The following is a 25,518-nucleotide window of genomic DNA, read 5'->3' as shown; positions in this document are numbered from 1 at the left end:
TACAAAGTGCAACAATTTTGTTCAGTGATAACAATACAAATTTACTAAATTAATCAAATTGTTTAATGTAATTATGCCAAAGACAGACAGAACCTTTTGACTGGTCAAATTTTCAAAGATTTGAGAAATCCTGAATGAAGCAAAATTAAATAGAATTAATACATAAAATGTATCTTTGAAGAAAGTGTTAAGTTGCATACCAAGAGATAGCTTACAATACACTGGAGAAACCATTCAGTGGATCCAGTTTTAGAAGCAAATGATTATTCTTGTAATGGTCTGTTTACTCCCCAGATCCAGTGACAAATGGTGTGGATAATTCAGATTGTTATCCATCAGGTTAGTGCCTGATCCTCTCCAGTGACTGTTCAAACTTAGTACATATGCCATTAAAGGGGGGGTGGGCAGAGTGATGGGGGAGAACTAGAAGTTGATAACTGCACTGTAAATTATATGAGATCATTAAAGCTTACCATCACTAATATGGTACTTAAACTTCAGCAGAACTATCCATACCAACAAAATATTTAATTTTAAATGCACACTCAAAACTGATAGATGCTGTTTTAGTTAAGTATTTAATGCATTTACTATGATAAGTAACTAACGCTGAAAGATGTGTTTATGAAGCCTCTACTTTTAACATGTCAAATTTGATTTTAATTTTAAGGATGCATTTAATTATAATTTAGCAAACATATTAACATACAACCTATTGCCTCTTTGAAATTCAAATTTATAGAGGATTGGAGTGAGATTTGTTGCATCTCTCGATACATAATAGGATCAGGAGGAAGTCATTTGGCCCTTTAAGTCTGCTCTGCTCTGAGATCAAAGCTGATCATCTACCTCTCCTCCACTTTTTCCAGATAAACAGGCAAATTAATCCCACAGCTTGTGTTCCAGTTGAGGAGAGAACTAGAAGACTGAGACATCAGTTGAAAACATTTCATGACAAAATAGGTTCAAATGTATAACTATCATTTGAATGCCCTTTTTAAAATTCTGTCCAGCAAACACATTTGATTTTGCACAAGAAATTTGGGTCATTGCTGAATGGCACTGGTGTGAATGATAATTACAAGTTCCAGCAAAAATCGGAAACCTCTCAACCCTTCCAAAGTTACATTGTATTTAAAACAGGAGGTTTTGTAGAATCAGTAATGAAACCACTTCCATCAAGTAGATAATCAGAGCACACAGATTGAAGCAAAATTGGGAGATGCGATTTTATATTTAAATGGTAACTTGCAAAGTTGAATTGTACACCACCCTGAGAAGAATAAAATTCCAAGGTTATGGAGAAGTAGGTTTTGGGACAAACTAGATAGCATTTTTTTTAAAAAAGAGCTAACAAACACTTGATGGTTAAAATGGCCTCTTTCTGTTGCGTACAATTCTGTGAATGACAGGTTGTCTAAGGTAACGAGCAAGCCTTACCTCAAAAAGGAAATGAAGCAGGCTAGAAGGTTGAATCATTGGTGTGCCTCCAATTAGTTGTTCCTTAGTGGCCCAATTGGATCGTACAGTTTGTTCCAAAGACTCAGATTGAAAAAAACAGCCAGTGACAGTATTATGCCATACATAATCAAATACCCTATTGAAATCACTAGGTGAGACTTAAAATTGGGCATTTGGATGGCGTGAGGTATTGCAAAGTTGCTCATGCAAATATATTCCAGCAGGATTCTGGTAAGATTAGAGGAATTGAGAAATGAACATACTAAGAAAATAATAAGAGCATTAGGGCTTTAGAATGACACAGATATAACATATTCTGGTTCAGTAATACTTGATATCATACTTAATAAAGGAAGATATGAACTACTCACTCTGATTAAGTGGACAATTTTTAAAAGAGAGAACTAAGAACTTGTGAATCATTTTCTGATCTAGATTTCTATTGTGTGGCATACTATTTTGAATTTTCTTTTGCTTAAAAAAATGACAGTTTGCTTTCTCGCCAGATTCACTGGTGAAAACTAAGGATTCCTCATGTTCCACTTGCAGAACCAATTTGAATGGAGTACATTGGTCTATATTTCCATTTTTTAAAATATAAAACTGCTTTTCTCTTAAGTAGAGAGTGAAAGTTTATAAAAATATGCTAATAATTCCTACCCTTGGAAAATTGCAGCATTTGCAATTTGTGCCTTCATTATCTATCTCCCCGCAGGGGATGATGTGAATGCTGTACATCATTCATGTCATTATACCTCCATTTAAATATTAATGAAAGAGTATGCTTGCATGACTTGTATTGCCAAAATAATGCTGAATATAGGATTTTTCCTACAGTGTGCAATGAAGTGCCAAACACAAACTTTTAAAGATTGGCTGTTTCATATTCCTATTCAATTATTCAATCCAGAAAGCAAAGTATTTGTGCATTTACTGAAGGTCCATAGGAGACCCAATTATATTTGCTTTTTGAAGTTACTATTTGATGTTTCAAGTTGTAAACTGCAGCACAGAATAGGTTATGTCCTTCTCAGCTTAATCTGCCAAGATTTAATTGGTATGTACCTTTTATTGTTCCCTTACTCATTCATGGCCTCAATGGTGCCAAATGCTACGGTTCACAAATACCACGATTATTTCACTCTGTTAGACAACTCTGCAGGTCATTCCAGCAAAGTTAGAATTTGTTTTCTTGACCTACTTATCAAGGTGAAACTGAACTTGCCCAAAATATATTCCAGATTAAAACTGTGGAAATTTTCACCCAACACTTTTACAGGTACAGTATGTACCACTAAATGAAATTTGAATCCTGATCTTCAATACTTTTTTTCTTGATACCACTTTTTTTAAAAAAAGATCTGCTTATCTCATCTAAATTTCTGCCTTCCATATCTTGTCCTACTCCTGTTAGATTCCAGAGTCCAGCATTGTTTCAACTGTTTCTGGACTCATTCATGTGTTTTTTTTAAATTAATAGATTTCACTGCATTGCTCCTTTGAAAAATTGTTACAGTTCTCAGGCAGAATAATTTTTCTTTGACTTGTGAACTGCACAAAAATGTAATTACCTCTTCCTATTAAAGTCATGGAAGTCTTTAACATATATTGAAACTCAAGCTCAGACATCTACTGTATTTGATAGCTAATTTATCATTTAAGTTCCATCATTTTGTAGATTGTGATGTTTCATTGGACTCTTATCATTAGTCAAAGTGCTTCTGTTTTATGTAATTATAAAGTTCAGATTGCTCAAAATGCCGAAGGGAAAAGTGGCATACTGTATAATAAAGCTAATTCTTCTACTGCTACTTCAGATCCCTGGCTACATTAAACTGTACAGGTCCTCCCCAGCTTACATTTGGGAGATGGTGTGATGGATTTGCCAGCTGCTGCAGGCATCTTCTGTCATGTGGGAACTCTGTTTGTGGCTGCATTTCCAAATTGCAGACTGTTCAGGTTATGAACAGTTCTCAGGAATGGAACCCTGCCATAACCTGGGGAGAAGGGGGAGAACCTGCATTGATTTACCAAGTCATTCTAAAAGTTATCTTTGCTGCATATCATATTGAATAATTACTAGCTTCACAATTTAAAGGAAGTTACTTTAGCTAGCAAGTACCTCATTCTCCAGCTTAAGTGTACAAGATGTTAAGCATTGATTTGATTCATTCAAATAAGACCAGCTGGCCCATGATCAGAAACAACAACTTTTGAACCATGAATTTCCTTTAGCATGTTTTATAAGCACAGAAAATCAAAGACAGTTTATTTTGTTAGGAAGACCAGGATGTGCAGTACAGATGTTTCATTACAGTGTGAACTTGAGATTAGGAAAGGGAATAACATAATCAACCCAATGACATCTCATGTCACTGCAGGTTTAAGATTTAAATCCATCACTTAATCTGGTAATAGTAAAGCACATGGGAATGTTGACTCGAGTGATGGGGCAGATTGGAGGAGTTGGGTGGAAGAGAATAAATTGGCCAAGTCATCAACCACTGCTCACTTATTCTCTACTGATGGATGTGCTCAGCTACACTTTGCAAATGCACTAGTGTACTCAGAAACCTGTTTCCCATTCCTTTTAAATTCTCCTATTAAAGAGCAGTATGGAAGATGGTGTACCCCTGAACTAAAGAGAATGGGTGACAGTGACCCCCACCCAAAATTTAGGGTATTGATGGCAGCTGAGAAGGGCCCACCAGGAAACCACATGCTAGTACCCACCAACCCATCCATAGAGTCGTCTGCTAACCGTAGTCCACCAACACCGTTTCTGGAGAGGTCTGAAGGTTCTGGGTTAAGCCACGGGCTTCAGGTGGCATTATCTAGGCCGAGGAAAAGGAGGGAGGCAAGATTGTGTGTTTGTGTGGGTGCGTGCATGCAGCTAAGTCTGTGCAGCAAAGTTTAGTCTCCAATTGTCTTGGACCTCTTTGCCATTGAACCAAAACCACACTCTATAAAGACCATGTGGTAGCTGGTGCGTAAGGGCCACCTCACATTTTACATACAGGCAACTTCCACCCCTCAGGACCAGGGTGGAAAAAAGTCATTGTCAGTTCTGAGGGACTGCCTCAGGAAAGTTAGTGGTTAGAAGTCCTGGCTAATAAAGATATTATGCTCCATTGATCACATACTCACCTGAAGATCCTTTGTCTGACAATGAATCCTCTGTCTGAATTCAGACTAAGCTCTCATGCCATCTCATGAAACAACTCTTGATAAAATAAATACAGTCTAACTATTTGCTTCAAAGAAACCCCAGACCAGCTGGTTACTCAAAGTTGTTGTTATACATTAATCATCTGTGTTCTTAAATTACCAAAAGATGATGGCAAAACAGGAACAAACCCAATATTACAAGGAACAAAATACTGTATGAAGCTTTCATTGGTCATGCCCAGATGGAATATCTGCTTCTTTGTTCTTAAATCCTGGTAATGAGAGCAATAGTGTCAAAGCTAGAACTACTAGGTATTAAGGTTGCAGTGATTTACCATGGACTGATGTTTAGGAGTTGTGTATGTTGGTGCAGTGTTCATTATATGTACATTGTATATGATAATACAGGAGTATTTTCCAGATGGACTAACTAACCATTAAATAATTGCTTCCGTTCTGATCGGCTCACTCAATGGCCTTCAGGCGAACAGCTTATGAATCATTAAAGGTTGGATAACTAATCATCTATGAATTCAAATCATGTGATGTCTGAAAGCAGACATATTCATCTTGAAAACCTTACAAACCAGCCTTTACAGGGAGATCTAGGCATTTTTGTTTAGGCAGTCAGTGTTGAGGTAAAATGTTTCCAACTGTACCATTTTCCTGCTCGTTTTTCGCAACCAGCTCCAGCCACTTCTGTTTCCCCACATTAATATTAGTGATTTTAGTAGTTGTTATTGTTTTATTTCTTGTCCTGTGGAATTTATGATTCTTTTTTATATACACTGCTCCAATAAATGTCATTTTTATTTCAGTGGGAAGTATTTATCCTTTAAAAAGAAATCATAGATAATTAAACCCCATCTTCATTCTCTTAATTGTGTGCAGGTACTCAAAGATTTTAAGATTGATTTAGTAAACAGAAAGGGATCTGCTATGTAGCAAAAAATGACAGTTTTTCAAGATTTTCCAAGGTGAGCGAGCTGAGGCAAGTACTTTTTGATTTAGACTGGCAGGTTTTCAGCAAAGGCTAATATCCTGATAACAAATTGAAATTTTTTGGTCAATAGATCTGTTCAGGTTTGTAACCATTTCTCTTGACCAAACAGCACTCTTTCAAAGAACACTATTGAAACAAAACAGGCAACTATAATGATTCTTGTTCAGACATGGAATAAAAAGTTATCTTAAAAAGTGCAAAAAACTAAGTATTAAAAAAAACTATTCAGCTGCATGACTACTTTCCATTCTACAAAAGTTGCAGCTTGATTTGACTTCTGTATCAAAAAATTCATAAATGAGAAAGATTGGCTGTACTTACTAATATCAGCTTCATCTTCATCTGTATTCACTAGAAGGAATGGAATTTCATTGTCCCACATCCTGCACTTGGGTTACATTGTCTTCGTTTAAGTCATAATGCAATCATAACATTGATGACCATTAACCACCTGCACAAGGTGTCCTCCGTGACTTTTCTATTGCACATCATAGTCATTTGACATTGTCAAACATGAAGTTTGCCTGACACAATATCTATGAGCCTTCAGTTCTACAGCTTCTCCTTGGGTTCTGTGGTCTTCATACTTCTTTCATTGTTTCTGTGTTCAATATTCTAAGCTGTGGCTGGTTGAGCAGGAGGTCTGGCTGTACAATGATCTCTCCAGTTGTGACTTGCTTGGATATAATGTTGACTCGTAGGTTTGTTAACCAAATCAATGGGGTAATTAAGAGTCATGAAGCTTTCGGAAAGAAATCCTCAAATTTAGATTATAGTCCCAATATTTTCCCTACATCGTACAGTTCTGTATTCTTAACATTTAGTAGATTGTCTGGTTTTTAATGACAATCAGACCTATTACACATAGCAGACTAATGTGATAATGCTCATGCAAAATATTGCAAAGGAACTAGAAATTCATCAACAGTCATTGTGCTAACCATGCCAAACAGCAGCAATAAGACACTGGTGTTCTGCATCAGGGAATTTCAGAGACAAACCAACAGGATATTACTGATGTACAGTGCACTCAGCGCTATCAACCAAGAATGAATTTCTAGGCACAGTTAAGACATAAGTGTGAAATTAAACATTCCAGCTACACCAAGTAATTCTTTCAGGCATATTGGGATGGAAGCCAATTGAGCCAAACATTTTACAATAAATGTGTCCTATCTCCCCCACTTCTCAATCATGTTGACCCTCAGAATGTGCATTCATGATACAAGGGATGGACGACTTTGCTTTCAAATTTTGATTTTCTTTTTTAGGGTGAATATTCACCACTAGTTCATTACAAACTTGATTCTTTCAGCTTAATGTCAAATTATTTTATCCAAAATTCTTTCTTTTCCTTCTGTTAAGCGATGCTCCCTGGTCCTATTCTGAAATCCGGTGGCTCAAGACTTGTGGGGAATAAGTCACCGCTGGCTCTTTAATCCAGAGTATGGGGACACCATTTTGGCATCAGACTTTTTCTGTGAGTTTTAGAGTCTTGTAGCGTGTTTAGTAAAATGGCAATAAGAAGGACTCCAAATATTGGAAAGGGATAGAAAAATATGAAATAAAACAGGGCATCATTTGAACAAATTGCTTGCTGAAGAGAAGAACCTGCAGGAAAGAAACAATGAAAAGATCAGAACCTTGCTTTTGCTTTTGTCATTCCTATTAAACTGGTTCATATTTCTTTCTCTTCAAGCCATGTCATTCAATTGTAGGCATAGACCTGTGTCTAAAACATTCCATTGTTCTAACTAAAGTAAACAGTTTGGGACAGTATTCTGATGGCTCAGCAATTTTTTCATCCAAGACATATGATCAATTCAGAAAATGAACCCATTGTTATTATTTCATGTGGTTTAATAGGGAAAAAATCAAGGCGGCAGATGTTATTCCGAAATCGGTGAATAGCTCCTGAATAACATTTGTTCTCGCGACTTTCTGGAACAGACACAATTGCAAATACAAACCACAATTGCCTTTGTAATATAATTATTTTCTTTTTTTAATTTGGGCTTCCTCCACGAATAGGAGATTTATTTCATAGGCAGCAGGCATTTAAAAGGATAGAATTGCCTGAAGGTTCTACCCGCTGACAGAAATCACATTATTTTAGCTTAAATGCCCCAATAGATCATAAGAAGCAAAGTCATATGTATGAGTACATCCTTTCTAATTCCGAGGAAGGTTTAAACCTACGTAGATGGCATCATCGTTTCTCTTACAGTACTAATGAGACATCCTATTTCCAGCATCTTCTGTTTTTGTTTCAGATCTGCAGTATGTGTGGTTTTGCTTTCCATTTATCTAAATATAAATAGCCATTTCATCATGTTCCCAAAATAAATCTAAGTAATATTAGCAAATAAGGTGGGCAAAGCTGATTAATACACCATTTTCATGCAGGGTCGGGGCCAGTATCAAGTATACTTTCAAATTATTTCTTCCTGGCTGGCTGAGGGAACATATACTGACTGATGCCACTGTGTTGTGGAACAACAGCTGAAAGCGTGTCAAACGTAGCTGTTATTGAATTCCCATACTGGTTTTGTCCTCTACAAAGAGGGGTTTCTTTTTTGACTACGAAAAGAAATGTGAAACTGAAGCACAGCCTTTAAATTACACACTTCCATGAACTGCCTTGGGCCTTTTTTCCCCCAAACATTAAAAGTGCTGTAGAACTGCCAGCTGCTGCTTTGCTACTGCTGCACATTTGTCCCCTTCTGCAACTCAGCATCGACTTGCATTTACATAGCACTTAAACACAGAAAATTGCCCTGAGGCGTTTGTACAGAAGTATAATGATATAAAGAATAATACTGAGCAGAGAGCAGGAAATTTGAAGAAGTGTGACAAAAGTCTCAGAGCTCCAGATAACCTGTTTTGATCTCGACCTAGGATGCTGTGTGTAGAATATGCACGTTTCTCCCTGTGAAGGCATGGGTTCTCTGGTTTCCTCCCATGTACCAATGACAAGCTGGTTGGTAGGTTAACTGGCAACAGTATATTGCCCCAGAAAGTAGGGGGTGGGGGTGGTGGTGGGAGTTGGTGGGAATGAGAGGGGAAACATGGGATTTGTGTAGATAGGTGCTTGATAGTTAGCATGGATGCAGTGGGGTGAAATGCTAGTTTCCTTGTTTTATGACGATGATATGCGTCTTAAGGATACTCTTTCAAAAGAAGAAAGTGAGATTTAGAGGGATTTTAAAAATATATTCATTTTTCAGGATCTAGATGTTGCTGGCAAAGTCAGCATTTACTGTCCATCTCTAAAGCCCTTGGAAAGGTGATGGTGAATCCTTTTTGTCACTGCAGTCCTTCCAGTGAAGGTACTCTCATTACACTGTTGCATAGGAAGTTCCAAGATTTAATCCAGTGATGATAAAGGACCGGTGATATATTTCCATGTCAAGATGGCATTTGACTTCGAGGGAAGCTGCAGCTGATGGCGTTTTCATGTGCCTGAAGTCCTTGTCCCTCTGCTGATGGAGGTTGTGGGTGGGGCTATCGGAGTAGCCCAGGAAAGTCACTGTGGTGCTTTTTGTAAATGGCATGCACTGTACTCACTGTGCACTAGGGGTTGATGGGGTTGCTTTATCCTGTTGTTGGCTTTTTGAAAGTTGCTGGATCTGCACTCGTCCAGGCAAGTGGAGTGTATTCTATCACACAATTGACATGTGCCTTGTGCAAGGTAGAAAAGCTTTGGAGTATCAGGACACCGGTCACTCACTGCAGGGATACCCAGCCTCTAACCAGCTGTTTGTAGCCACTAAGTGTGTATGGCTGCTTCAGTTAGGATTTTGATCAATGGGACCCCTGGATATTGATGGTGAGGGACACAAGAATGGTAGTACCAATGTCAGTTGGTTAGACTCTCTCTCTTGCATCTGTGATGATCATTGCCCAGAACTTTGTGCCATTTATTGGCCCACACTGAATGTTATTTAGATTTTGCTGCACGCAGGCATGGGCTGTTTCATTTGTTGAGGAGTTAGGGATTGAATTGAACAGCGTGCAATCATCAACGATCAGTCCCACTTCTAAACTTATAATGGTGATGGAACACCCCCACCTGGCCAGTTGCTTTCCAGGCCACCCACCATCCGGAATTGGAAATGTGTCACCGTTCCTTCACCGCCACATGGGTCAAGATCCTGAACTCTCTCCCTAACAGGCATTGTGGGTATACTCGCATCTCAAGGACTGCAGCGGTTCAAGAAGGCAGCTCACCACCACTTTCTCATGGGCAACTAGGGATAGGCAATTAAATGCTGGCTGAGCCTTCGAAGCCCACATCCCTTGAATGAATATATTGAAAGAAAGTGGAAGGAAGGTCATTGATAAAGCAGCTTAAATGGTTGGGCCAGGGATACTGCCTGAGGAACACATGCAATGATCTCCTGAGACTGAGGTGATTGACATCCAAAAAACACAACTGTCTTTCATTGTGTGAGTTATGACCTAAACCATTGGAGTGTTTTGTCCTTGATGCCCGTCAGCTTCAGTTTTACCCAAGCTCCTTAATGCCACATTCAGTCAAATGCTGCCTTGGTATCAAGGACAATCACACTTGCTTTGCCTCTGGAATTCAGCTCTTTGGTCCAGGTTTGAACCAGGTCTGTGGAGGTCTGGAACGGAGTGGTCCAGGAGGAATCCCAAGCTGAGCAAGTTTTTGATGAGCAAACGGCCACTTGACAGCACTTTCAATGACACCTTCTATCATTTCCTGATGGCACAGTGTAGATTGATCTGGTGATAATTTGCTGGATTGATTTGTCTGCCTTTTTTTGTTGTGGCAGGACATATCTGGCTACTTTCATGTTGTTCAATAGATGCCAGTGGTGTAACTCTACTGCTCAACAGGAGATGCAGCTAGTTTTGGAAAGGAGGGTGTTGCAGCAGTGATATCTGTCCTCATACCATTTGCTGTATCTAGTGTTCACAGCCATTTCTTGATGGAGGATTGGCTTCTGGTGATAGTGGGGACCTCAGGAGAAAGCTAGGTGGATTATCCACTTGGCACTCGCACTGAACAAGGAGCCCAAGCATTTGATGGAGGAGCCTGCAATAACCTATTTGGGGTGGGAGTTGCAATGGTCAGAGGTATAGTTTAAGGTGACAAAAAATTACAGGGAGATGACAAAGTAGAGCTTTAAGCACAAAACTGGAAATTTAAGTCATTGGAGGCTGTGGTCAGTGAGCAGAATTTTGCAGCAGATTTACAGGAACTGAAGTTGCCCGAGGATGGAATGAATGCTGGTTAGTGGACAACAAGTGGGTTTTAGCTGCAGATAAGCTGAGTTTAAAGCAGTTGTCCTCATCCCAGTTCCATTGCATTCCCTCATGTTCAATGCCTCTAATTTTTTTCAACCGCCTTCAAGGAATCTTTCACTGATCTCATAAAACAATAATAATAAGGAAGATAATAGAGGAAGAAAACCAGAAATTGCTGGAAACACCCATTCAATTCTGCAATATCTGTGCAAATAACAGGGTTGATGTTTTGGATATGCAATATTACATCCCTTACCACAGATAGGGCCTGACCTGTATAGCATTTCCAACAGCTTCTGTTTTACTTCAAATTTCCAGTATCTGCAGTACTTTACTTCTAAAATATATATTCAGCAGAGTCTCTTCCATTCAGGAAACACAAAACACTCCACACACAAAAAAAAATCAGCCTGAACTCCATCTTACTGCACTTCCTCCCCCACCACTCTTTCCTCATATATTCACAGATCCTTTATCCAACCTAGATCTACTGGCAGGAGAATGACAGTAAGATAAGATATTATAAGATATTTATTTATTAGTCACATGTACTTCAAAATACACGATGAAATGTGTCTTTTTGCGTTACTGAGAATGTGCTGGGGGCAGCCCGCAAGTGTTGCCACGCTTCCGGCGCCAACATAGCATGCCCACAACTTCCTAACCTGTACGTCTTTGGAATGTGGGAGGAAACCAGGGCACCTGGAATAAAACCCATACCTCCCTGAACATATCCATGGGCTACTGTGGACTTTAAACAGCAATTAAGAGTGCGCTGAAGTTACAAGACCTGTCCAAAGTCACTTACCAATATAAATTCAAGATGATTTTAATATAAATTACATTTATTTTTAACATAAAAGTAAACATTTGATTGGAATTCATTATGCCTCATTGGTACACAAGGTAGTAAACAGACTAATAAAAGTAAACATTTGACTTTCAGATTAAGCCATCATTTTGCACCAAGAGGACACAAGTTCAGATCCAAAGAGACAAATTTAGAACAGATATCATATTTGTTCTTTTTCTCTGCAACCTAATTTTCTAGGATTCCATTCTATGGTACCATGGCTACGTAATTGCTCCGTTATCTCTGAGCCAGGTCACTGGAGTTTCAAGCCCCACTCCAAGGACTTGAGTACATAATGCAGACTGACACTTAATTGCAGCTCTGAGGGAGTGCTGTTGGCTCTTTTCCATTCAGCATCGCAAAATCAGCAAGTATATTGCTCACACATAGAATAAAGAGGTGTTCAATGACCTTTTAAATGTCTAAATCCTTTCAGGTACCCCATAAATCTTCAAGGGCCATCATGTTGTATCACAAGATATAGCCACCTGTTTCAAGTGCCCTGGTTCATTCAGCACTAAGAAGTGGGATTGTACTGAAATTAGTTATTTCACGTAATCTAAATGATACAACCAAAGATAAAGTGAGTTGGTTGTTTATCAAACCAGAAGAAGGCAAACAGTGGCACCCCCAGACATTGGTGTTGAGGCCATTGCTTGTTTTTTAAACCTATATTAATGGCCCAGACTTGGGGGGGTGGGGGGGTATAAACCAGAAATTTGCAGGTGACACAAAACTTGGCAGTATTGTGAAGTGCAAGGAGGATACTGATGGACTGAAGTAGGCTACGGACAGTCTGGTGAAAGGGGCAGGTGAAGTTTAAGGTGGAATAATGTGAGGCAAGTCATTTTGGTTGGAAGAATGAGCAGAAACAACATAGAATAAAGGATACTGTTCTAAAAGGAGCGTGGAAGCAGAGGGACTCGTGAGTAGCTGCACTCAAATCATCAAAAGTGGCAGAGTAGGTTAAGGAAACAGTTGATGAGGCATTCACAATTCTAGGCTTTATCAACTGAGGGGTGGAATGTAGAAGCAGAGACGTCTTTATAGCACAGTGGTCCAGCCTCAATGGAAATACAGTGTTCAATTCTGGTTACCACGTAATAGGAAGGACGTGAGGCATTAGAGAGGGCCCAGAAAAGATTTATCAGAATGGTTCCTAGGATGAAGGACTAGAGTTTCAAGAATGGATTAGACAAGCTGCAATGGTTTTCTTTGAAGAGGAGGGGTGTGATAGAAATATGGAAAATGATGGTGGTCTGGACAGAGCAGACAGTGGGAGCCTGTTCCCATTGGTGGAGGGATCAAGGGATAAAAGTCACTGGTATATAAAAAAAGAGAATTAAGAGAAACCTGGGGGAAAAGCTCTTATGTAGTGTGTGGTTGGAATGTGGAATGCACTGCCTGCAGTCGTGATAGAGGCAGCTTCCATTGTGGCTTTCAAGATGGAATTGTATGTGGTGAGGGAAAAAACGGAGAAGAGGCTGGGGTGCGGAACAAGCGAATTACTCTGGACACAATGGGCCAAATAGTCACATTGTGTGGTGTAATCATTCTATGTTTCTATGATAAATTACCTTTGCTTTGTACAGTGACAGTGACCAGACCAGACTCATCCTCTCCCAGCTTGTACCAGATGTTGTTGGCATTTTGAATCCACTCCTCGACGTTGCAATAGTAATTCCCAGCATCACCTTTGCCAGAGTTCTGTATTGTCAGTGTGTACAATCCATTGGCAGGTCTCTCGAACTGCAATCTGTCCTTCATCCCTTTAGCTCCATCCATGAAGGCATCGAATCCAAACACTGAATTGTGATCAACTTTTAAAATAGTCTCCTTAATGATTCCATCAGTATCCTCTTTGACTTTCCAAGCATACCAGGATACGGCAAATTGGGAATTATCTTGTGTTTGTTGGGTTACATTGCAGACGAGCTGGAACAGGTCCTTCTCTGATACACTAATATTCAATTCTGTTTTATCCAACTGCATTTTAAATTCTGTTTGTGAAGTCAAAAACAAAGAGAGAGCATATTTAATGTCAAGTGTTTGAAAACCTGTACAAATCAGTTTCCCCTCCATCCATCTGTAAAATAAATCTACCAATCTTAAGATGCCTACTGAAAGTCATGTCCTAAGGTCAGGGAATCAGAACCACACTGTTGTGGTCCCCTGACTTCTGAATCTAGCTTCTCACTGGTGAGGAAAGGTTCACTGAATTGACTCTAAATATTGACACTATTTCCCTCAGATGGGGTGGAACAGCCCCCTTCCTTTCAAGAATCCCTGCCCAGATCCAGCCACACACAGGATAAATGATAAGATCATAAGAGATAGAATTAGGCCATTCGGCCCATTGAGTCTGCTCCTCCATTCAATCATGGCTGATTATTTTTTTCTCAACCCTTAATGCCCCTTACAAATCAAGAATCTCTGCTTTAAATACACCCAATAACTTGGCCTCCACAGCCCTCTGTAGCAATGAATTCCACAGATTCACCACCTTCTGGCTGAAGAAATTCCTCCTCATCTAAGTTCTGAAGGGCCATCCCTTTATTCTGAGGCTGTGCCCTCTGGTCCTAGACTCTCCTACTACTGGAAACATCCTCTCCACGTCCACTCTATCCAGGCCTTTCAGAATCTGGTTGGTTTTGATGTGATCCCCCCTCATCCTTCTGAACTCCATCGAGTACAGGCCCAGAGCCATCAAATGCTCCTCACACGTTAACCCTTTCATTCCTGTGATGGAGGAAGCAAAGAAAGACTGTTGCTATGAATTTGCTGCAATCAACAATTATAATTTTTAAGTTAATTTCAATTTTTACAGCTGATGTGATAAAAGCAGGGGTTGGTTCAAGCTGCGATGGCTCCTCACATTCAAATGGCCTGCTTCCCTTTGTAATCTAAAACCACAGATTAAAATAAATAACAGCTAAGTTGCTGAAAAGCCAGGAGTGTGTCATGTGCCACAGCCACAATTCTTTCTGTGCTTCTAGCCTTCTCTATTGTACCTGCTGGATTGAATTGGATCCTTGTTATCTTCAGTGGGTCTCCCTTTGCACTAAGTCACACTTGTGTAAAATCACACTGGTGTCATTCAGATTCAGTATCTCTTTTTGAGATGTGACTGTGATATTGGGCAAACTGTTTAGATGTTTTACCCCTTACCTTACGAGTTAGGAGTTTTCCCACTCACATTCCAGCTCAATGACTGAATCAGAGAGATTCAAGATGAAGGGATCTACTGCATGCATGTTTAGTCAAGATGGAATTTCTGCCCAGAAATTTTCATATATAAAGGCACAACAGCTTATACTGTGCAACAAAATGTTAAACATTTAATGCCTTATACTTGCAGAAACCATTGGAAGAACTGAGGCAAAATCTACCTTTGCATTAAAATTACTCCGAATAATTCTCGACTTTAGCTTCTTTTAGGCATTTGCAGCTAATTAACTATTACCTGTTAATAGTTAAATTGAACTAACAGGCAGCTTCTGCTAACTTAGTAATTTAAAAAAAACTCAAAGAAATTACAAGCTAAATACCAATGCTTAAAACTGTTACCAAAGAATTGCCACTTGGCTCAAATCAATTTTACAGTTTACTGTATTTCAGCTCCACTGTAGCTATATTTGTTTTTTTATAACAAATCTCAATATTCAAACTTTGCTAGACTTTTTTTTATAATGCATCAGAATACTAATATTTTGCCATTCTCAAAGACAAGTTCGACTTAAGAAACATTTATTTATTATTAATAATTTCAGTCACAATCCCTGAAGTGTCGCATCTTTTCTATCAAATACACCTACTGCATGATTATATTGTTGTCATGATTAAATATGATGGACTAAATAAGGCAGAGAAGAACGTCTGAATGATATTTCAATCTAATTGTTCAAAAAAACAAAGTCACATTCTGATTAAGTCAATATTAACACTAGTAGAGTTAATGAGTTTTTAAGAGACTGCCTCTGGCAAGACAAAACTACATCATTAGATTTGTTTGCTTACTTTTGTCCATTTAATATCATCTGTACTTTGTAAAATGACCTGTGTACCTGATGCCACAGGTATTATTCAGGGAAATTGAGGACATCTGGCTGGTTGCATTGCCATTCTTCAATGTCAACTCTGTGTTCTTTTACCCGCACCCCATTTTTATGTATGCTCACAGAGGTTATGAACCATTAAATTTAGGCCATAAAGTATTTGTATATGATAGGACAGTATAATATCATAAGGAGGCTTAACAACTTGTTTACTAGTAATAGTGTGTATGCCAAGAAATTCAAGTGCTCACTAAGGGTATGTCAGATAGGCACTCACGTGGTGGAACACTTGCTTTGCAACTAAAGCCTCAGAGCCAGATATTAAAATTGGAAAATGTGATGCCTTGTCCTGTTCTCTTATGGCTAAGCTTGAGGTTGGTCGAAGAGTCCAGCAAATGGGTGGTTTGTGATTGGGATGGTGGGTGTTGCAGAGATCAGCATGTGGAGATAAGGTGGTTTGAGACTGAGGATGCCGATACTATAGATGGAGGGGGAGGCAAGAAATATGTTTGAATTTGTCGGGTTCTCCAAAGGACTTGCGCAAAATTTTCACATATTTTCACATACAAAGTGCAGTGCTGTAGGATTAAGACCACGTTGCTCTGGGAGTGCGCAAAATAGGTGTCCACAGGGTAATGTGATCTAAATTCCCCTCCAATGCATGGTCATTTCCATATAAGCCTTGCATGGAAATCACATCAAAGTCATAAAAGTGACTTGCAACACTAAGTGTTTGGTGAAATTGACACAATTTGATCCAAAATAATTATGAACATATTTTCCACTGGGTTAAGCTAATTTTCAATCACATCGTGCCAAAAGAAAGTACTATTTATCCAATGTCTAGGTAGGGGTGTATTAAACTTCACAAAATTGTTGCATATGAACTTTAAAAAGCTTGGCTTTTATTTAACTTGGAATACCAGGATAAAAATCAAGGGAATTGCATTAAAATGAGGGATAAAACTTGAGGAATATTTCTACTGGCCTACTGACTGTACAAAATAGATAGCTGGCTTGCATTTCACTGGCCAGTCTTGTAGCCTTAGCTCTTGGAAAACTGAATTTATGAAAATTGCATTATCCAACCAAAAGGATTATGCTAACCCATAACATTGACACAGCTTCTGTAATGGATACCAGAGAGCGAATTTTAAGTGGAAATTACAAACGCAATTTAAGCATAACAAAGGCCTGGATAGGTGAGTCATTTTCAGATTGGCACACAGATTATATTGGGGCCACAACTATTTACAATCTTGGTTGAAGGGGCTGGGTGTACTGTTGGCATATTTGCTGATGATATAAAGGTAAGTGGGTTAGCCAGTTGTGAGAGGTTAAAGAGTGGTTGCAAAGGGATGCAGATAGGTTAAGTGAGTGGGTAAGGAATTCGTAGATGGTGTATAATGTATGAAAGTGTGAGGCTATCTATAAAAGCAAAATTATTAGTTTAAGTGAGACTAAAAATTGATGCAGTACAAAGGGATTTGTGGACCCAAGTACCTGAAACACAGGAGGGTTTAGATGCAAATACAGCAAGTAATTAGAATGGTAAATGGAATGCTGGCTTTAACTGCAAGAAGTATTGAGTTTAAAAATAGGGAAATTTTTAAACAACTTTACAAGGCAATTGTGAGTTCACACTTGGAATACTGGATACAGTTTTGATCTCCACATTTAAGAAAGAATATGCTTGCATCGGAGGCAATGCAGAGAAAGTTTACCAGCTAGATTCCTGGGATGAAGGGGTTTAAGTATGAAGAAATGTTGGGTAGGTTGAGACTACACTCATTGGAATTTAGAGTGAATGGTGACCTTACTCAAACATAAAATTCTGACGAGGATTGACAAGGTGAATGTCAAGAGGACAGTTCTTCTTGATGGAGGATTCTAAGATATAGTTTCAGAATAAAGGGCTATTCACTTAAGATTGAAATGAAGAGGAATTTCTTCTCTCAGTGGGTTGTGGCTCATTGAAATTCTCTACTCCAGACAGCTGTAGGAAAACATGATTGAATAGATTAAAAATGAAGACTGATAGACATTTGAACTACAAGAGAGTCAAAGAGCATGGGTAAAGGGCAGGAAAGAGGTGTTCAGCCCAAGAATGGATAAGCTATAATCATACTAATGGCAGAGCAGGCTCAAGGGATTGAGTGACCTACTGTTGCTCCCATTTCTTATGTTATTCTGCAACAATTATAGCACTTGTAATGTAATAATATGGATGTGGTGTGCTAAATAGGGAACTGGCACAGTGGAGATGAAGCCAGTGTGGATCAGCTATGATCATAGAGAATGGCTAGTGCAGGCTTGAAGGGCCAAGTGGCCTGTTCCTGCTTCCACCTTCCTGTGTTTTCTTTAGTGGTCCCCACGTTTTCAGACTGGAGTAGAGGTCTTGGAGGAGGCGGTGGAAAGGAGAACAAGGGAAAAGTGGGAGCCGATAGTTATGGTGGTTATGATGTAAACATTGTAATTTTAAACTGTGCCTCCCACATTACACATCAATCAACTAGGAAGAATTGCAATTACTTCTTTCTTTAAAAGGAAACTGAGCATCATTGGTTAAGTCAAAAGTGATTGGCCACCCCCAACTTCCCTTGAGAAGATGGAGAGGAGCTGACGACTTGTTGAATGAACTCCCGTTGTACTGCAGGGCATGAAGCTCCCGGAGTTAGACTGAGCTATCACGAAGAACTGGACATTTATCTTCAGATCTGAATAGTGTGCAACTATGAGGGAGGGCTGGAAAGTGTGGGATATGGGGACTGGAACTGGCAGACAGTTTTATTTCCATGTACCTTCTGCACATACTCTAATTAATTTTTAGCATAAGCTAATGGAAAAACACAATTTTGATTTAAAATTTTCTAAAGTGGTGACTTGATCTTATATGACCTAATGTAAATAAGTGTAGCTCATGTAAACCATGATTCTCCCAAACTGAAACAAATAGCTATACAGTACCTGGTTGTTGTACGGTGACAGTTGTCAATCCGGACTGATCTTCTCCCAGTTTATACCACATATTATTAGGATCAAGCAGCCACTCTTCAACATTACAGTAGTAGCTGCCAGTGTCAGAAATGGTTGCTTTCTGAAGTATCAAACTGTATAAATCACTGGTAGATTTTTCAAACTGTAGCCTATCCCTCAGTCTCATACTGTTATCCACTGAACTACCATACTCAAAAACAGTATTCCGATTCAGACTGAAAATTGGATAGCTATCTGTCTCCGGGGTTTTCTGAGTAAACCAGGCCACGGACAGTTGGGAATCCAATTTGGTACGGTTGCTAATCTTGCAATCCAGTCGAATCTGGCCATCCTCGGGTACAGAAATACTCCTTTCAGCCTTGACTGTTTGTAAGTTGTTTTCTGTGGATACACAACATTTTAATGTAATTAATTGGAAATTTGATTGCTTAAATTTTATCATTATTCAATGTGGTGTGAAATTCTGCAGATGATGCTCTGGAAAATTTCAAGTCCTCAGGCTCCAGTCAGGTTCGGATTGGCTGTGGTTGGGTTAGGTTGTCTGATACCAAAGCCAACCTCCAGTTACAACTAGGGCCAATAAAATGCCAGAGGGAGTTATATTCAACTTTCTCACTTTGATGATCCAATGTAAGTGGATCTTGGTTCTTGGTATTAGTGGAAACAGCTATAGTCTTAATAATTCTCTGCCAATTATTGGAGAGCTGGCATTGAGGCTGCAAGCAGATGGAAAGAGCAGGACAGATTTGCTCCATTTTCACAGTCTTCACTATCTGCAGCACAAAGGTTAGATACAATAATTTATGTGACTGGTCTTGGGTCGATGGCCACGGGAAGGCAGGAGTTAAGAAACACATAAAAGATAATAATGCACTTACCCTGGAGCCGAATCCATCAGTGGTCTAGTCAGCAAAATGCCAAACAAATCAGAAGTGGCAACTGCTCACGGCAGGCCCTTCCACTCACTAGTTTATGGCCACAAAATTGAAAGCAAATACCAGAGTCTAACGAACAATTTGTAGGATGTTACAATTCCATTAACACAGCAAATAACTCCCAAATCCTTAGGAAATGGTAATAAATTGGACTTCAGTTGTAATTAGGTAGATTAGTCTAATGGCTTCTGCCAGGAAAGAAGATCTGTAAAATCTTTTGACTCTTCAGTTTAAAACCAGGAAAACTGACATTTTTAGAAGGATGACATGGACCATCACACATCAGAGAGTAAGACAAGAGCAGAACATTCTCTGTTCACTTTTCAAGATTAGCATAGTCACAGGAAGTTAATTGTGTAGGGTATTCATCTCAGTGATACATAACTGAAAATGGACTTTTTCCAGACTGAAATGTGACAATGGCCATGGTCATCCTGCGTAACTAGAATTTAACCAAGTGCTTCCCGGGAGCAGGTTGTACATCTGATTCGATTTCTATGTCAGGCGCACTTAAAACCATGGTGAAGGTCACTCTAGTGGGGCTGTATCATAGATCCCACCCCCAAGTCAGCGGGAACTTGAGAAGCAGGCGCGTAGAGAAATGGCGCATAGTCGTAAGAATAATAGAGTTGTATTAGTGGGAGATATTAATTTCCCTGTATTGACTGGGCTACCCAGAGCGTTGAGGGCCTGGACGGGGTGGAATTTATGAAATGTGCCCAGGAAAGTTCCCTGAGTCAATATACAGAGGGCCCTACTCAGGAGGGTGCAATACTGGACCTTCTCTTGGGGAACGAGGCAGGAAAAGTAACTGAAGAGGCAGTCAGGGAGCAATTTGGTTCTAGTGACCATAAATCTATTAGTTTAAGATAGTGATGAAAAAGGATAGGACAGGTCCACAGGTTAGGGTCCTAAACTGGAGCAGGGCTAATTTTGGGGGAATTAGGCAGGATCTAGCGGAGGTCAATTGGGTGAGCCTGTTTGAAGGGAAGGAAGAATGACAAATGGAAGGCTTTTAAGAGTATGATATCAAGAATCCAGGAGCAACATGTTCCTATTAGGGTGAAGGGTAAACCTGGCAAGTTGAAGGAACCTTGGCTAATGAGATGTATTGAGACTCTTGTCAAGTAAAAGAAGGAAGCATACGTTGGGTTTAGGAGGTCAGGGACGAGTGAATCACTTGATGACTATAAGAAGATTAAGAAAAGATGGAAATCAGGAGGGCAAAGAGAGGGTATGAGATGGATCTGGCAGGTAAGGTTAAGGAAAATCCCAAGAGGCTCTATAGCTATGTAAAGAGTAAAAGGGTGACTAAAGTAGGTCCCCTGAGAGATCAGCAGGGCCGCCTATGTCTCAAACCACAGGAGATGGGTGGGATCTTTAATGAATATTTCTCCTGAATGGTTAGAGGAGAAAATCAAGGTTGTTCAAGAGATAAGGGAAATTGGTGGAGATGTTTTGGAGACATTCGTATTACCAGGGAGGAGGTATTTGCAGCCTTAGTGCATTAAGATGGATAAATCCCCAAGGCCTGGCCGAGTGCATCCTTAGACTTTGTGGGAGGCTAGAGAAGAAATTGCAGAGGGCCTTGAGGAGATATTTGCTTTATTGTTAGCCTCTGGAAGTTCCCGAAGACCGGATAGTGGCTAATGTTGTTCCTTTCTTTAAGAAGGGCAGCAAGGACAAGCCAGGGAACTACAGGCCAGTCAGCCTGACATCAGTAGTGGGGAAGTTACTGGAGGGAATTCTGAGGGACAGGATCTACCAGCATTTGGATGGATAGAATCAGATTAGGAGGAGTCAGCATGGGTTTGTGCGTGGAAAGTCATGCTTAATGAACCTTTTAGAGTTTTTTGAAGAGGTAACCAAAGAGGTAGATGAGGGTAGGGCAGTGGATGTTATCTATTTGAACATCAGCAAGGCTGTCAACAAGGTACCGCATCGTAGACTGGTCTGGAAGATTAGGTCCCATGGAATCCAGTGAGAGCTAGTTAGGTGGGTTCAAAATTGGCTCGGAGGTAGCAAGCAGAGGGTGGTGGTTGAAGGTTGTTTCTTGGAATGGAGGCCGGTGACTAGTGGTGTGCTGCAGGGGTCAGTGTTGGGACCCTCGATATTTGTATAAATGATTTGGATGTGAATGCACAAGGCTTGATCAGTAACTTAATGGGTGACATGAAATTAAGAGGTGTTATGAAAAAGGTTATCACAGATTACAGGGGGATCTTGATCAGTTAGGGAAGTGGGCCAAGGAGTAACAAATGGATTTCAATACAGATGAGTGCGAGGTGACGCATTTTGAAAAGTCAAACCAGAGTAGGATTTCTACTATGAATGGTAGGGCACTAGGGAGTGTAACGGAACAGAGGGACCGAGGAGTACAAGTGCATAGCTTGTTGAAAGTGGCATCACAGGTAGGCAGTGGTGAAAAAGGCATTTAGCACGCTGGCCTTCATCAGTCAGGGCATTGAGCATAGGAGTTGGGACATTACGTTGTAGTTGTACAAGTCATTGGTGAGACTGCATTTGGAGTACTGTGAACAGTTTTGGTCACCCTGTTATAAGAAAGACGTGGTTAAACTGGAAAGAATGCAGAAAAGATTTACGAGGATGTTGCCAGGACTAGAGGACCTGATTTATAGGGACAGGTTGCCCAGGCTACGTCTTTATTCCTTGGAACGTAGGAAAATGAGGGGCAACCTTGTAGCAACGTTTAAAATTATGAGAGTTATAGATAAGGTGGATGGTAACAGTCTTTTCCCCAGGGTAGGGGAGTCCAAAACCAGGGTGCATAGGTTTAGGGTGAGGGGGAAAGATTTAAAAGGGATTTGAGAGACAACTTTTTCCACGTAGTGGGTGGTGAGTATATGGAATGAGCTGTCAAAGTGTTTGAGGCAGGTACAATTGTGTCATTTAAGAAGCACTTGGATAGGTACGTGGAGGGGCGGGGCTTAGAGGGATATGAGCCGAACGCAGGAAATTGGGGCTAGCTGGGTGGGCATCGAGATCAACATGGACTTGTTGGACCGAAGGGCCTGTACCCATGCTGTATTGCTCTTTGACTCTATGACTTTATAAATGACGTCTATCATTCCCCATGCAATGCTCCAACTGGAGTAGTTTTATTGCGCAGTGCTGGACTGGAACCCCACTACATTAAGTCTCATTATTTAAACTTCTACTCATTGGGATCCTCCACACGTGGTACCAACTTCCATGCCCACAGTTCACACCACTCCCACATTGCCCCTCCCCATCCCAGCCCTATCACCTCGGGCACACCTTTCAACCCCAATTACCCCTGGCCCTGAATATTCCTCATTGGATGCTTGGCCTCAGGTGTTTTTAGTGGTGGAGTCATGAGCTAAATGGTCATTGGCATATTGCACAATAACCACATACTACACCTTTAATAGTGCATTATAAATTTCTAGGTCATTGCTCTCTATCATTTCTTGACCAATAGGTGGGGAATAGCCCTTTCCCAATGCAGTTATCAAGGGAAACATGTGGAACAACCTGCAATGAGTGGCTTGTGATCAGATTTAACCACTTGGATCTTACTCCACAGAGTTGTTCATAAGCATACATGCTTCACACTTTTGTTGAATATATGAAAGAAAGAAATATGGATTCAGTACCTGGTCGCTTGACTGTGACAGAGGTCATTCCGGACCTGTTCTCTCCAACTTTATACCAGAAGTTATTGGGGTTCAGCAGCCATTCCTCCACATGGCAGTAGTATTTGCCACTATCATCAATGTCAACCTTGAATAATTCCAAAGTGTAATGGCCACTTGAAGGTTTTGCAGGCTGCATTCGCTCATTCCTCTCATGTCTTCCCAGCTCATTCCCATATTCAAACACACAGTCACGGTTTGATTTCACAATAAGTTTGTTCTCTTTCTCCAGTGATTTCTGGACATACCATTGTACAGAGAATTGAGAGTCTGGACTTGTTTGATTTGTGATGATACAGCTTAAGTGAACATTGTCATATTCTGTTACCACAAGGTTTCGTTTTGCTTGGTTGACTTTTAATCTCCCATCTGTGAGGACAAATAAAGAGCTGGTCACAAGTAAAACAAAGGTGAACACATTTTATTCATAATTTGCTCATTTTTTCGCTCTCAGGCTTTCTAACCACTAGCAGGAGGACGAAGCACTTTTCCACTATCTGCACTGAGGCAATTTGGTTACTAGCAAGACACTAATCTTTCCTCTACTTCTTCCTCACTCTTTCCCCCACTGAGCTCCAGAACTCCAGTGAGATAAGATTAGATAAGATATCTTTATTGGTCACATGTACATCGAAACACAGTGAAATGCATCTTTTGCGTAGAGTGTTCTGGGGGCAGCCCGCAAGCGTCGCCACGCTTCCGGCGCCAATATAGCATGCCCACAACTTCCTAACCTGTACGTCTTTGGAATGTGGGAGGAAACCCACTCAGTCACGGGGAGAACGTACAAACTCCTTACAGATGATAACCCATGCAGCAGATAGTCAACATTGCTCTTCACCACTGGTTGATTTGAATCATCAGATAGGATGGAAAATCAAATTCAAAGCCACAGTGCCTCAAGAGCTGTTTTGCAGATTTTTCTTCCCCAGCCAATGAAGTAATTGCTGAGTATTTTGTCTTTAGAGAATTCAGGTTCTTTACTCAGAAACAAGCTGGGCAGTTTAGAAACTAACTTTCACCTGACTTTATCTAGCTAGCACCGGAGATGGTATGAAACATGGCTGATAAGCAGAATAACATTTCCCCCGTTCCTGCTTTTAACATTCCCTGGAGTAATTCAGCACTGACGCCGTCTCTGTATTGCAATATTCATTGAGGTCATCAATGTGATGTACAACAGGTTTTATATCCAAAAAGCTGCTGTGTAGTTGCTGTGTTTGCATCTCTATTGTGCAAATGTGCAGCAAATTAATAATTAATCAAAGCACTCACACATTAACATGCCAAATGTAATGTTACTCCTGCTGGCGATTTAGAAGTAACTCATAGATCGCAAGTTCCTCAGATTGCATGGTAACAAGCAGCCATGTGATAAAACAATTCTTTGCAAATTGTTTTTTTGGAAACAGATTACTGTGTGGAATAGATGCTTCGTAAGTGTAGTGTGAGTGGTTAGACACAATAGTTGGTTCCCAGTGACCAACTAATAGTCCCCCCCACCCCCAAAAGGCCTAACACTGGAAAGTGCAGTACCACGTGAAGCCCAAGATAATGTGCTACCGAACAGGGTTTACACAAAGAACATGCCACAATGACATAGCACGCAAAGGAAATCAAGTCAGTCTGGAGCAGGGCACAGGACTTGGACTGAGGTAAGTAGGCGAATGGGGTGGGGGGGATAAATGGAAGGAAGGGCAGGAGATCTGATGGAATGGTAGTGGGGGGGCTCAGGGTTGAAGATTAGCAGGGGAGGCAAAGAAAAATTGGTAGCATTGGGATTGTGGGCTAGACAGCTTCATCTGGTTGATGGTTCATCTGGTTCATCTAGATTGGTAGATGATTGGCAAGTTGGTGGGGTGTCAGGTGAAGGTCATTGTGACTAAGTTGCACAGAGCACAAAAACGGGTGCTAACCAATCCAATTTCTAAACACTGTCAGAATAAAGCATTGTTTAAAACCAATAGTTTATTTTTTCATTCTGAACTGCAGAAATAATGGCTGAAGGTTCAACATCACTCATGGCTGATCGCACTCATTCCCACATACTTCAGCTGCTGTCCAAAGAAAGCTCTGCAAAGAGGGCCCAATCATG

At 40.2% G+C, this 25,518-nt stretch overlaps 1 protein-coding gene across 1 annotated transcript in view; it reads right to left on the bottom strand.

Annotated features, from left to right (window-relative positions):
* Nucleotides 1-6,228: 6,228 nt before the first annotated feature.
* LOC127570071 (immunoglobulin superfamily member 3-like) overlaps nt 6,229-25,518 on the bottom strand; it is a 123,463-nt gene continuing 104,173 nt past the window's right edge. The window contains exons 7-10 of the mRNA XM_052015328.1: nt 23,385-23,792; nt 18,782-19,192; nt 13,337-13,759; nt 6,229-7,243 (exon numbers count right to left, since the gene is read on the bottom strand). Of these exons, the coding sequence (XP_051871288.1) occupies nt 7,068-7,243; nt 13,337-13,759; nt 18,782-19,192; nt 23,385-23,792 (1,418 nt within the window). The 3' untranslated portion in view covers nt 6,229-7,067. The remainder of the gene's footprint in view (nt 7,244-13,336; nt 13,760-18,781; nt 19,193-23,384; nt 23,793-25,518) is intronic.

This window comes from Pristis pectinata, chromosome 4 (assembly GCF_009764475.1).
Source record: "Pristis pectinata isolate sPriPec2 chromosome 4, sPriPec2.1.pri, whole genome shotgun sequence".
NCBI classification, from domain to species: domain Eukaryota; kingdom Metazoa; phylum Chordata; class Chondrichthyes; order Rhinopristiformes; family Pristidae; genus Pristis; species Pristis pectinata.
The sequence above is the reverse complement of the archived record's forward strand: the minus strand, read 5'-3'. Positions and strand labels throughout refer to the sequence as shown.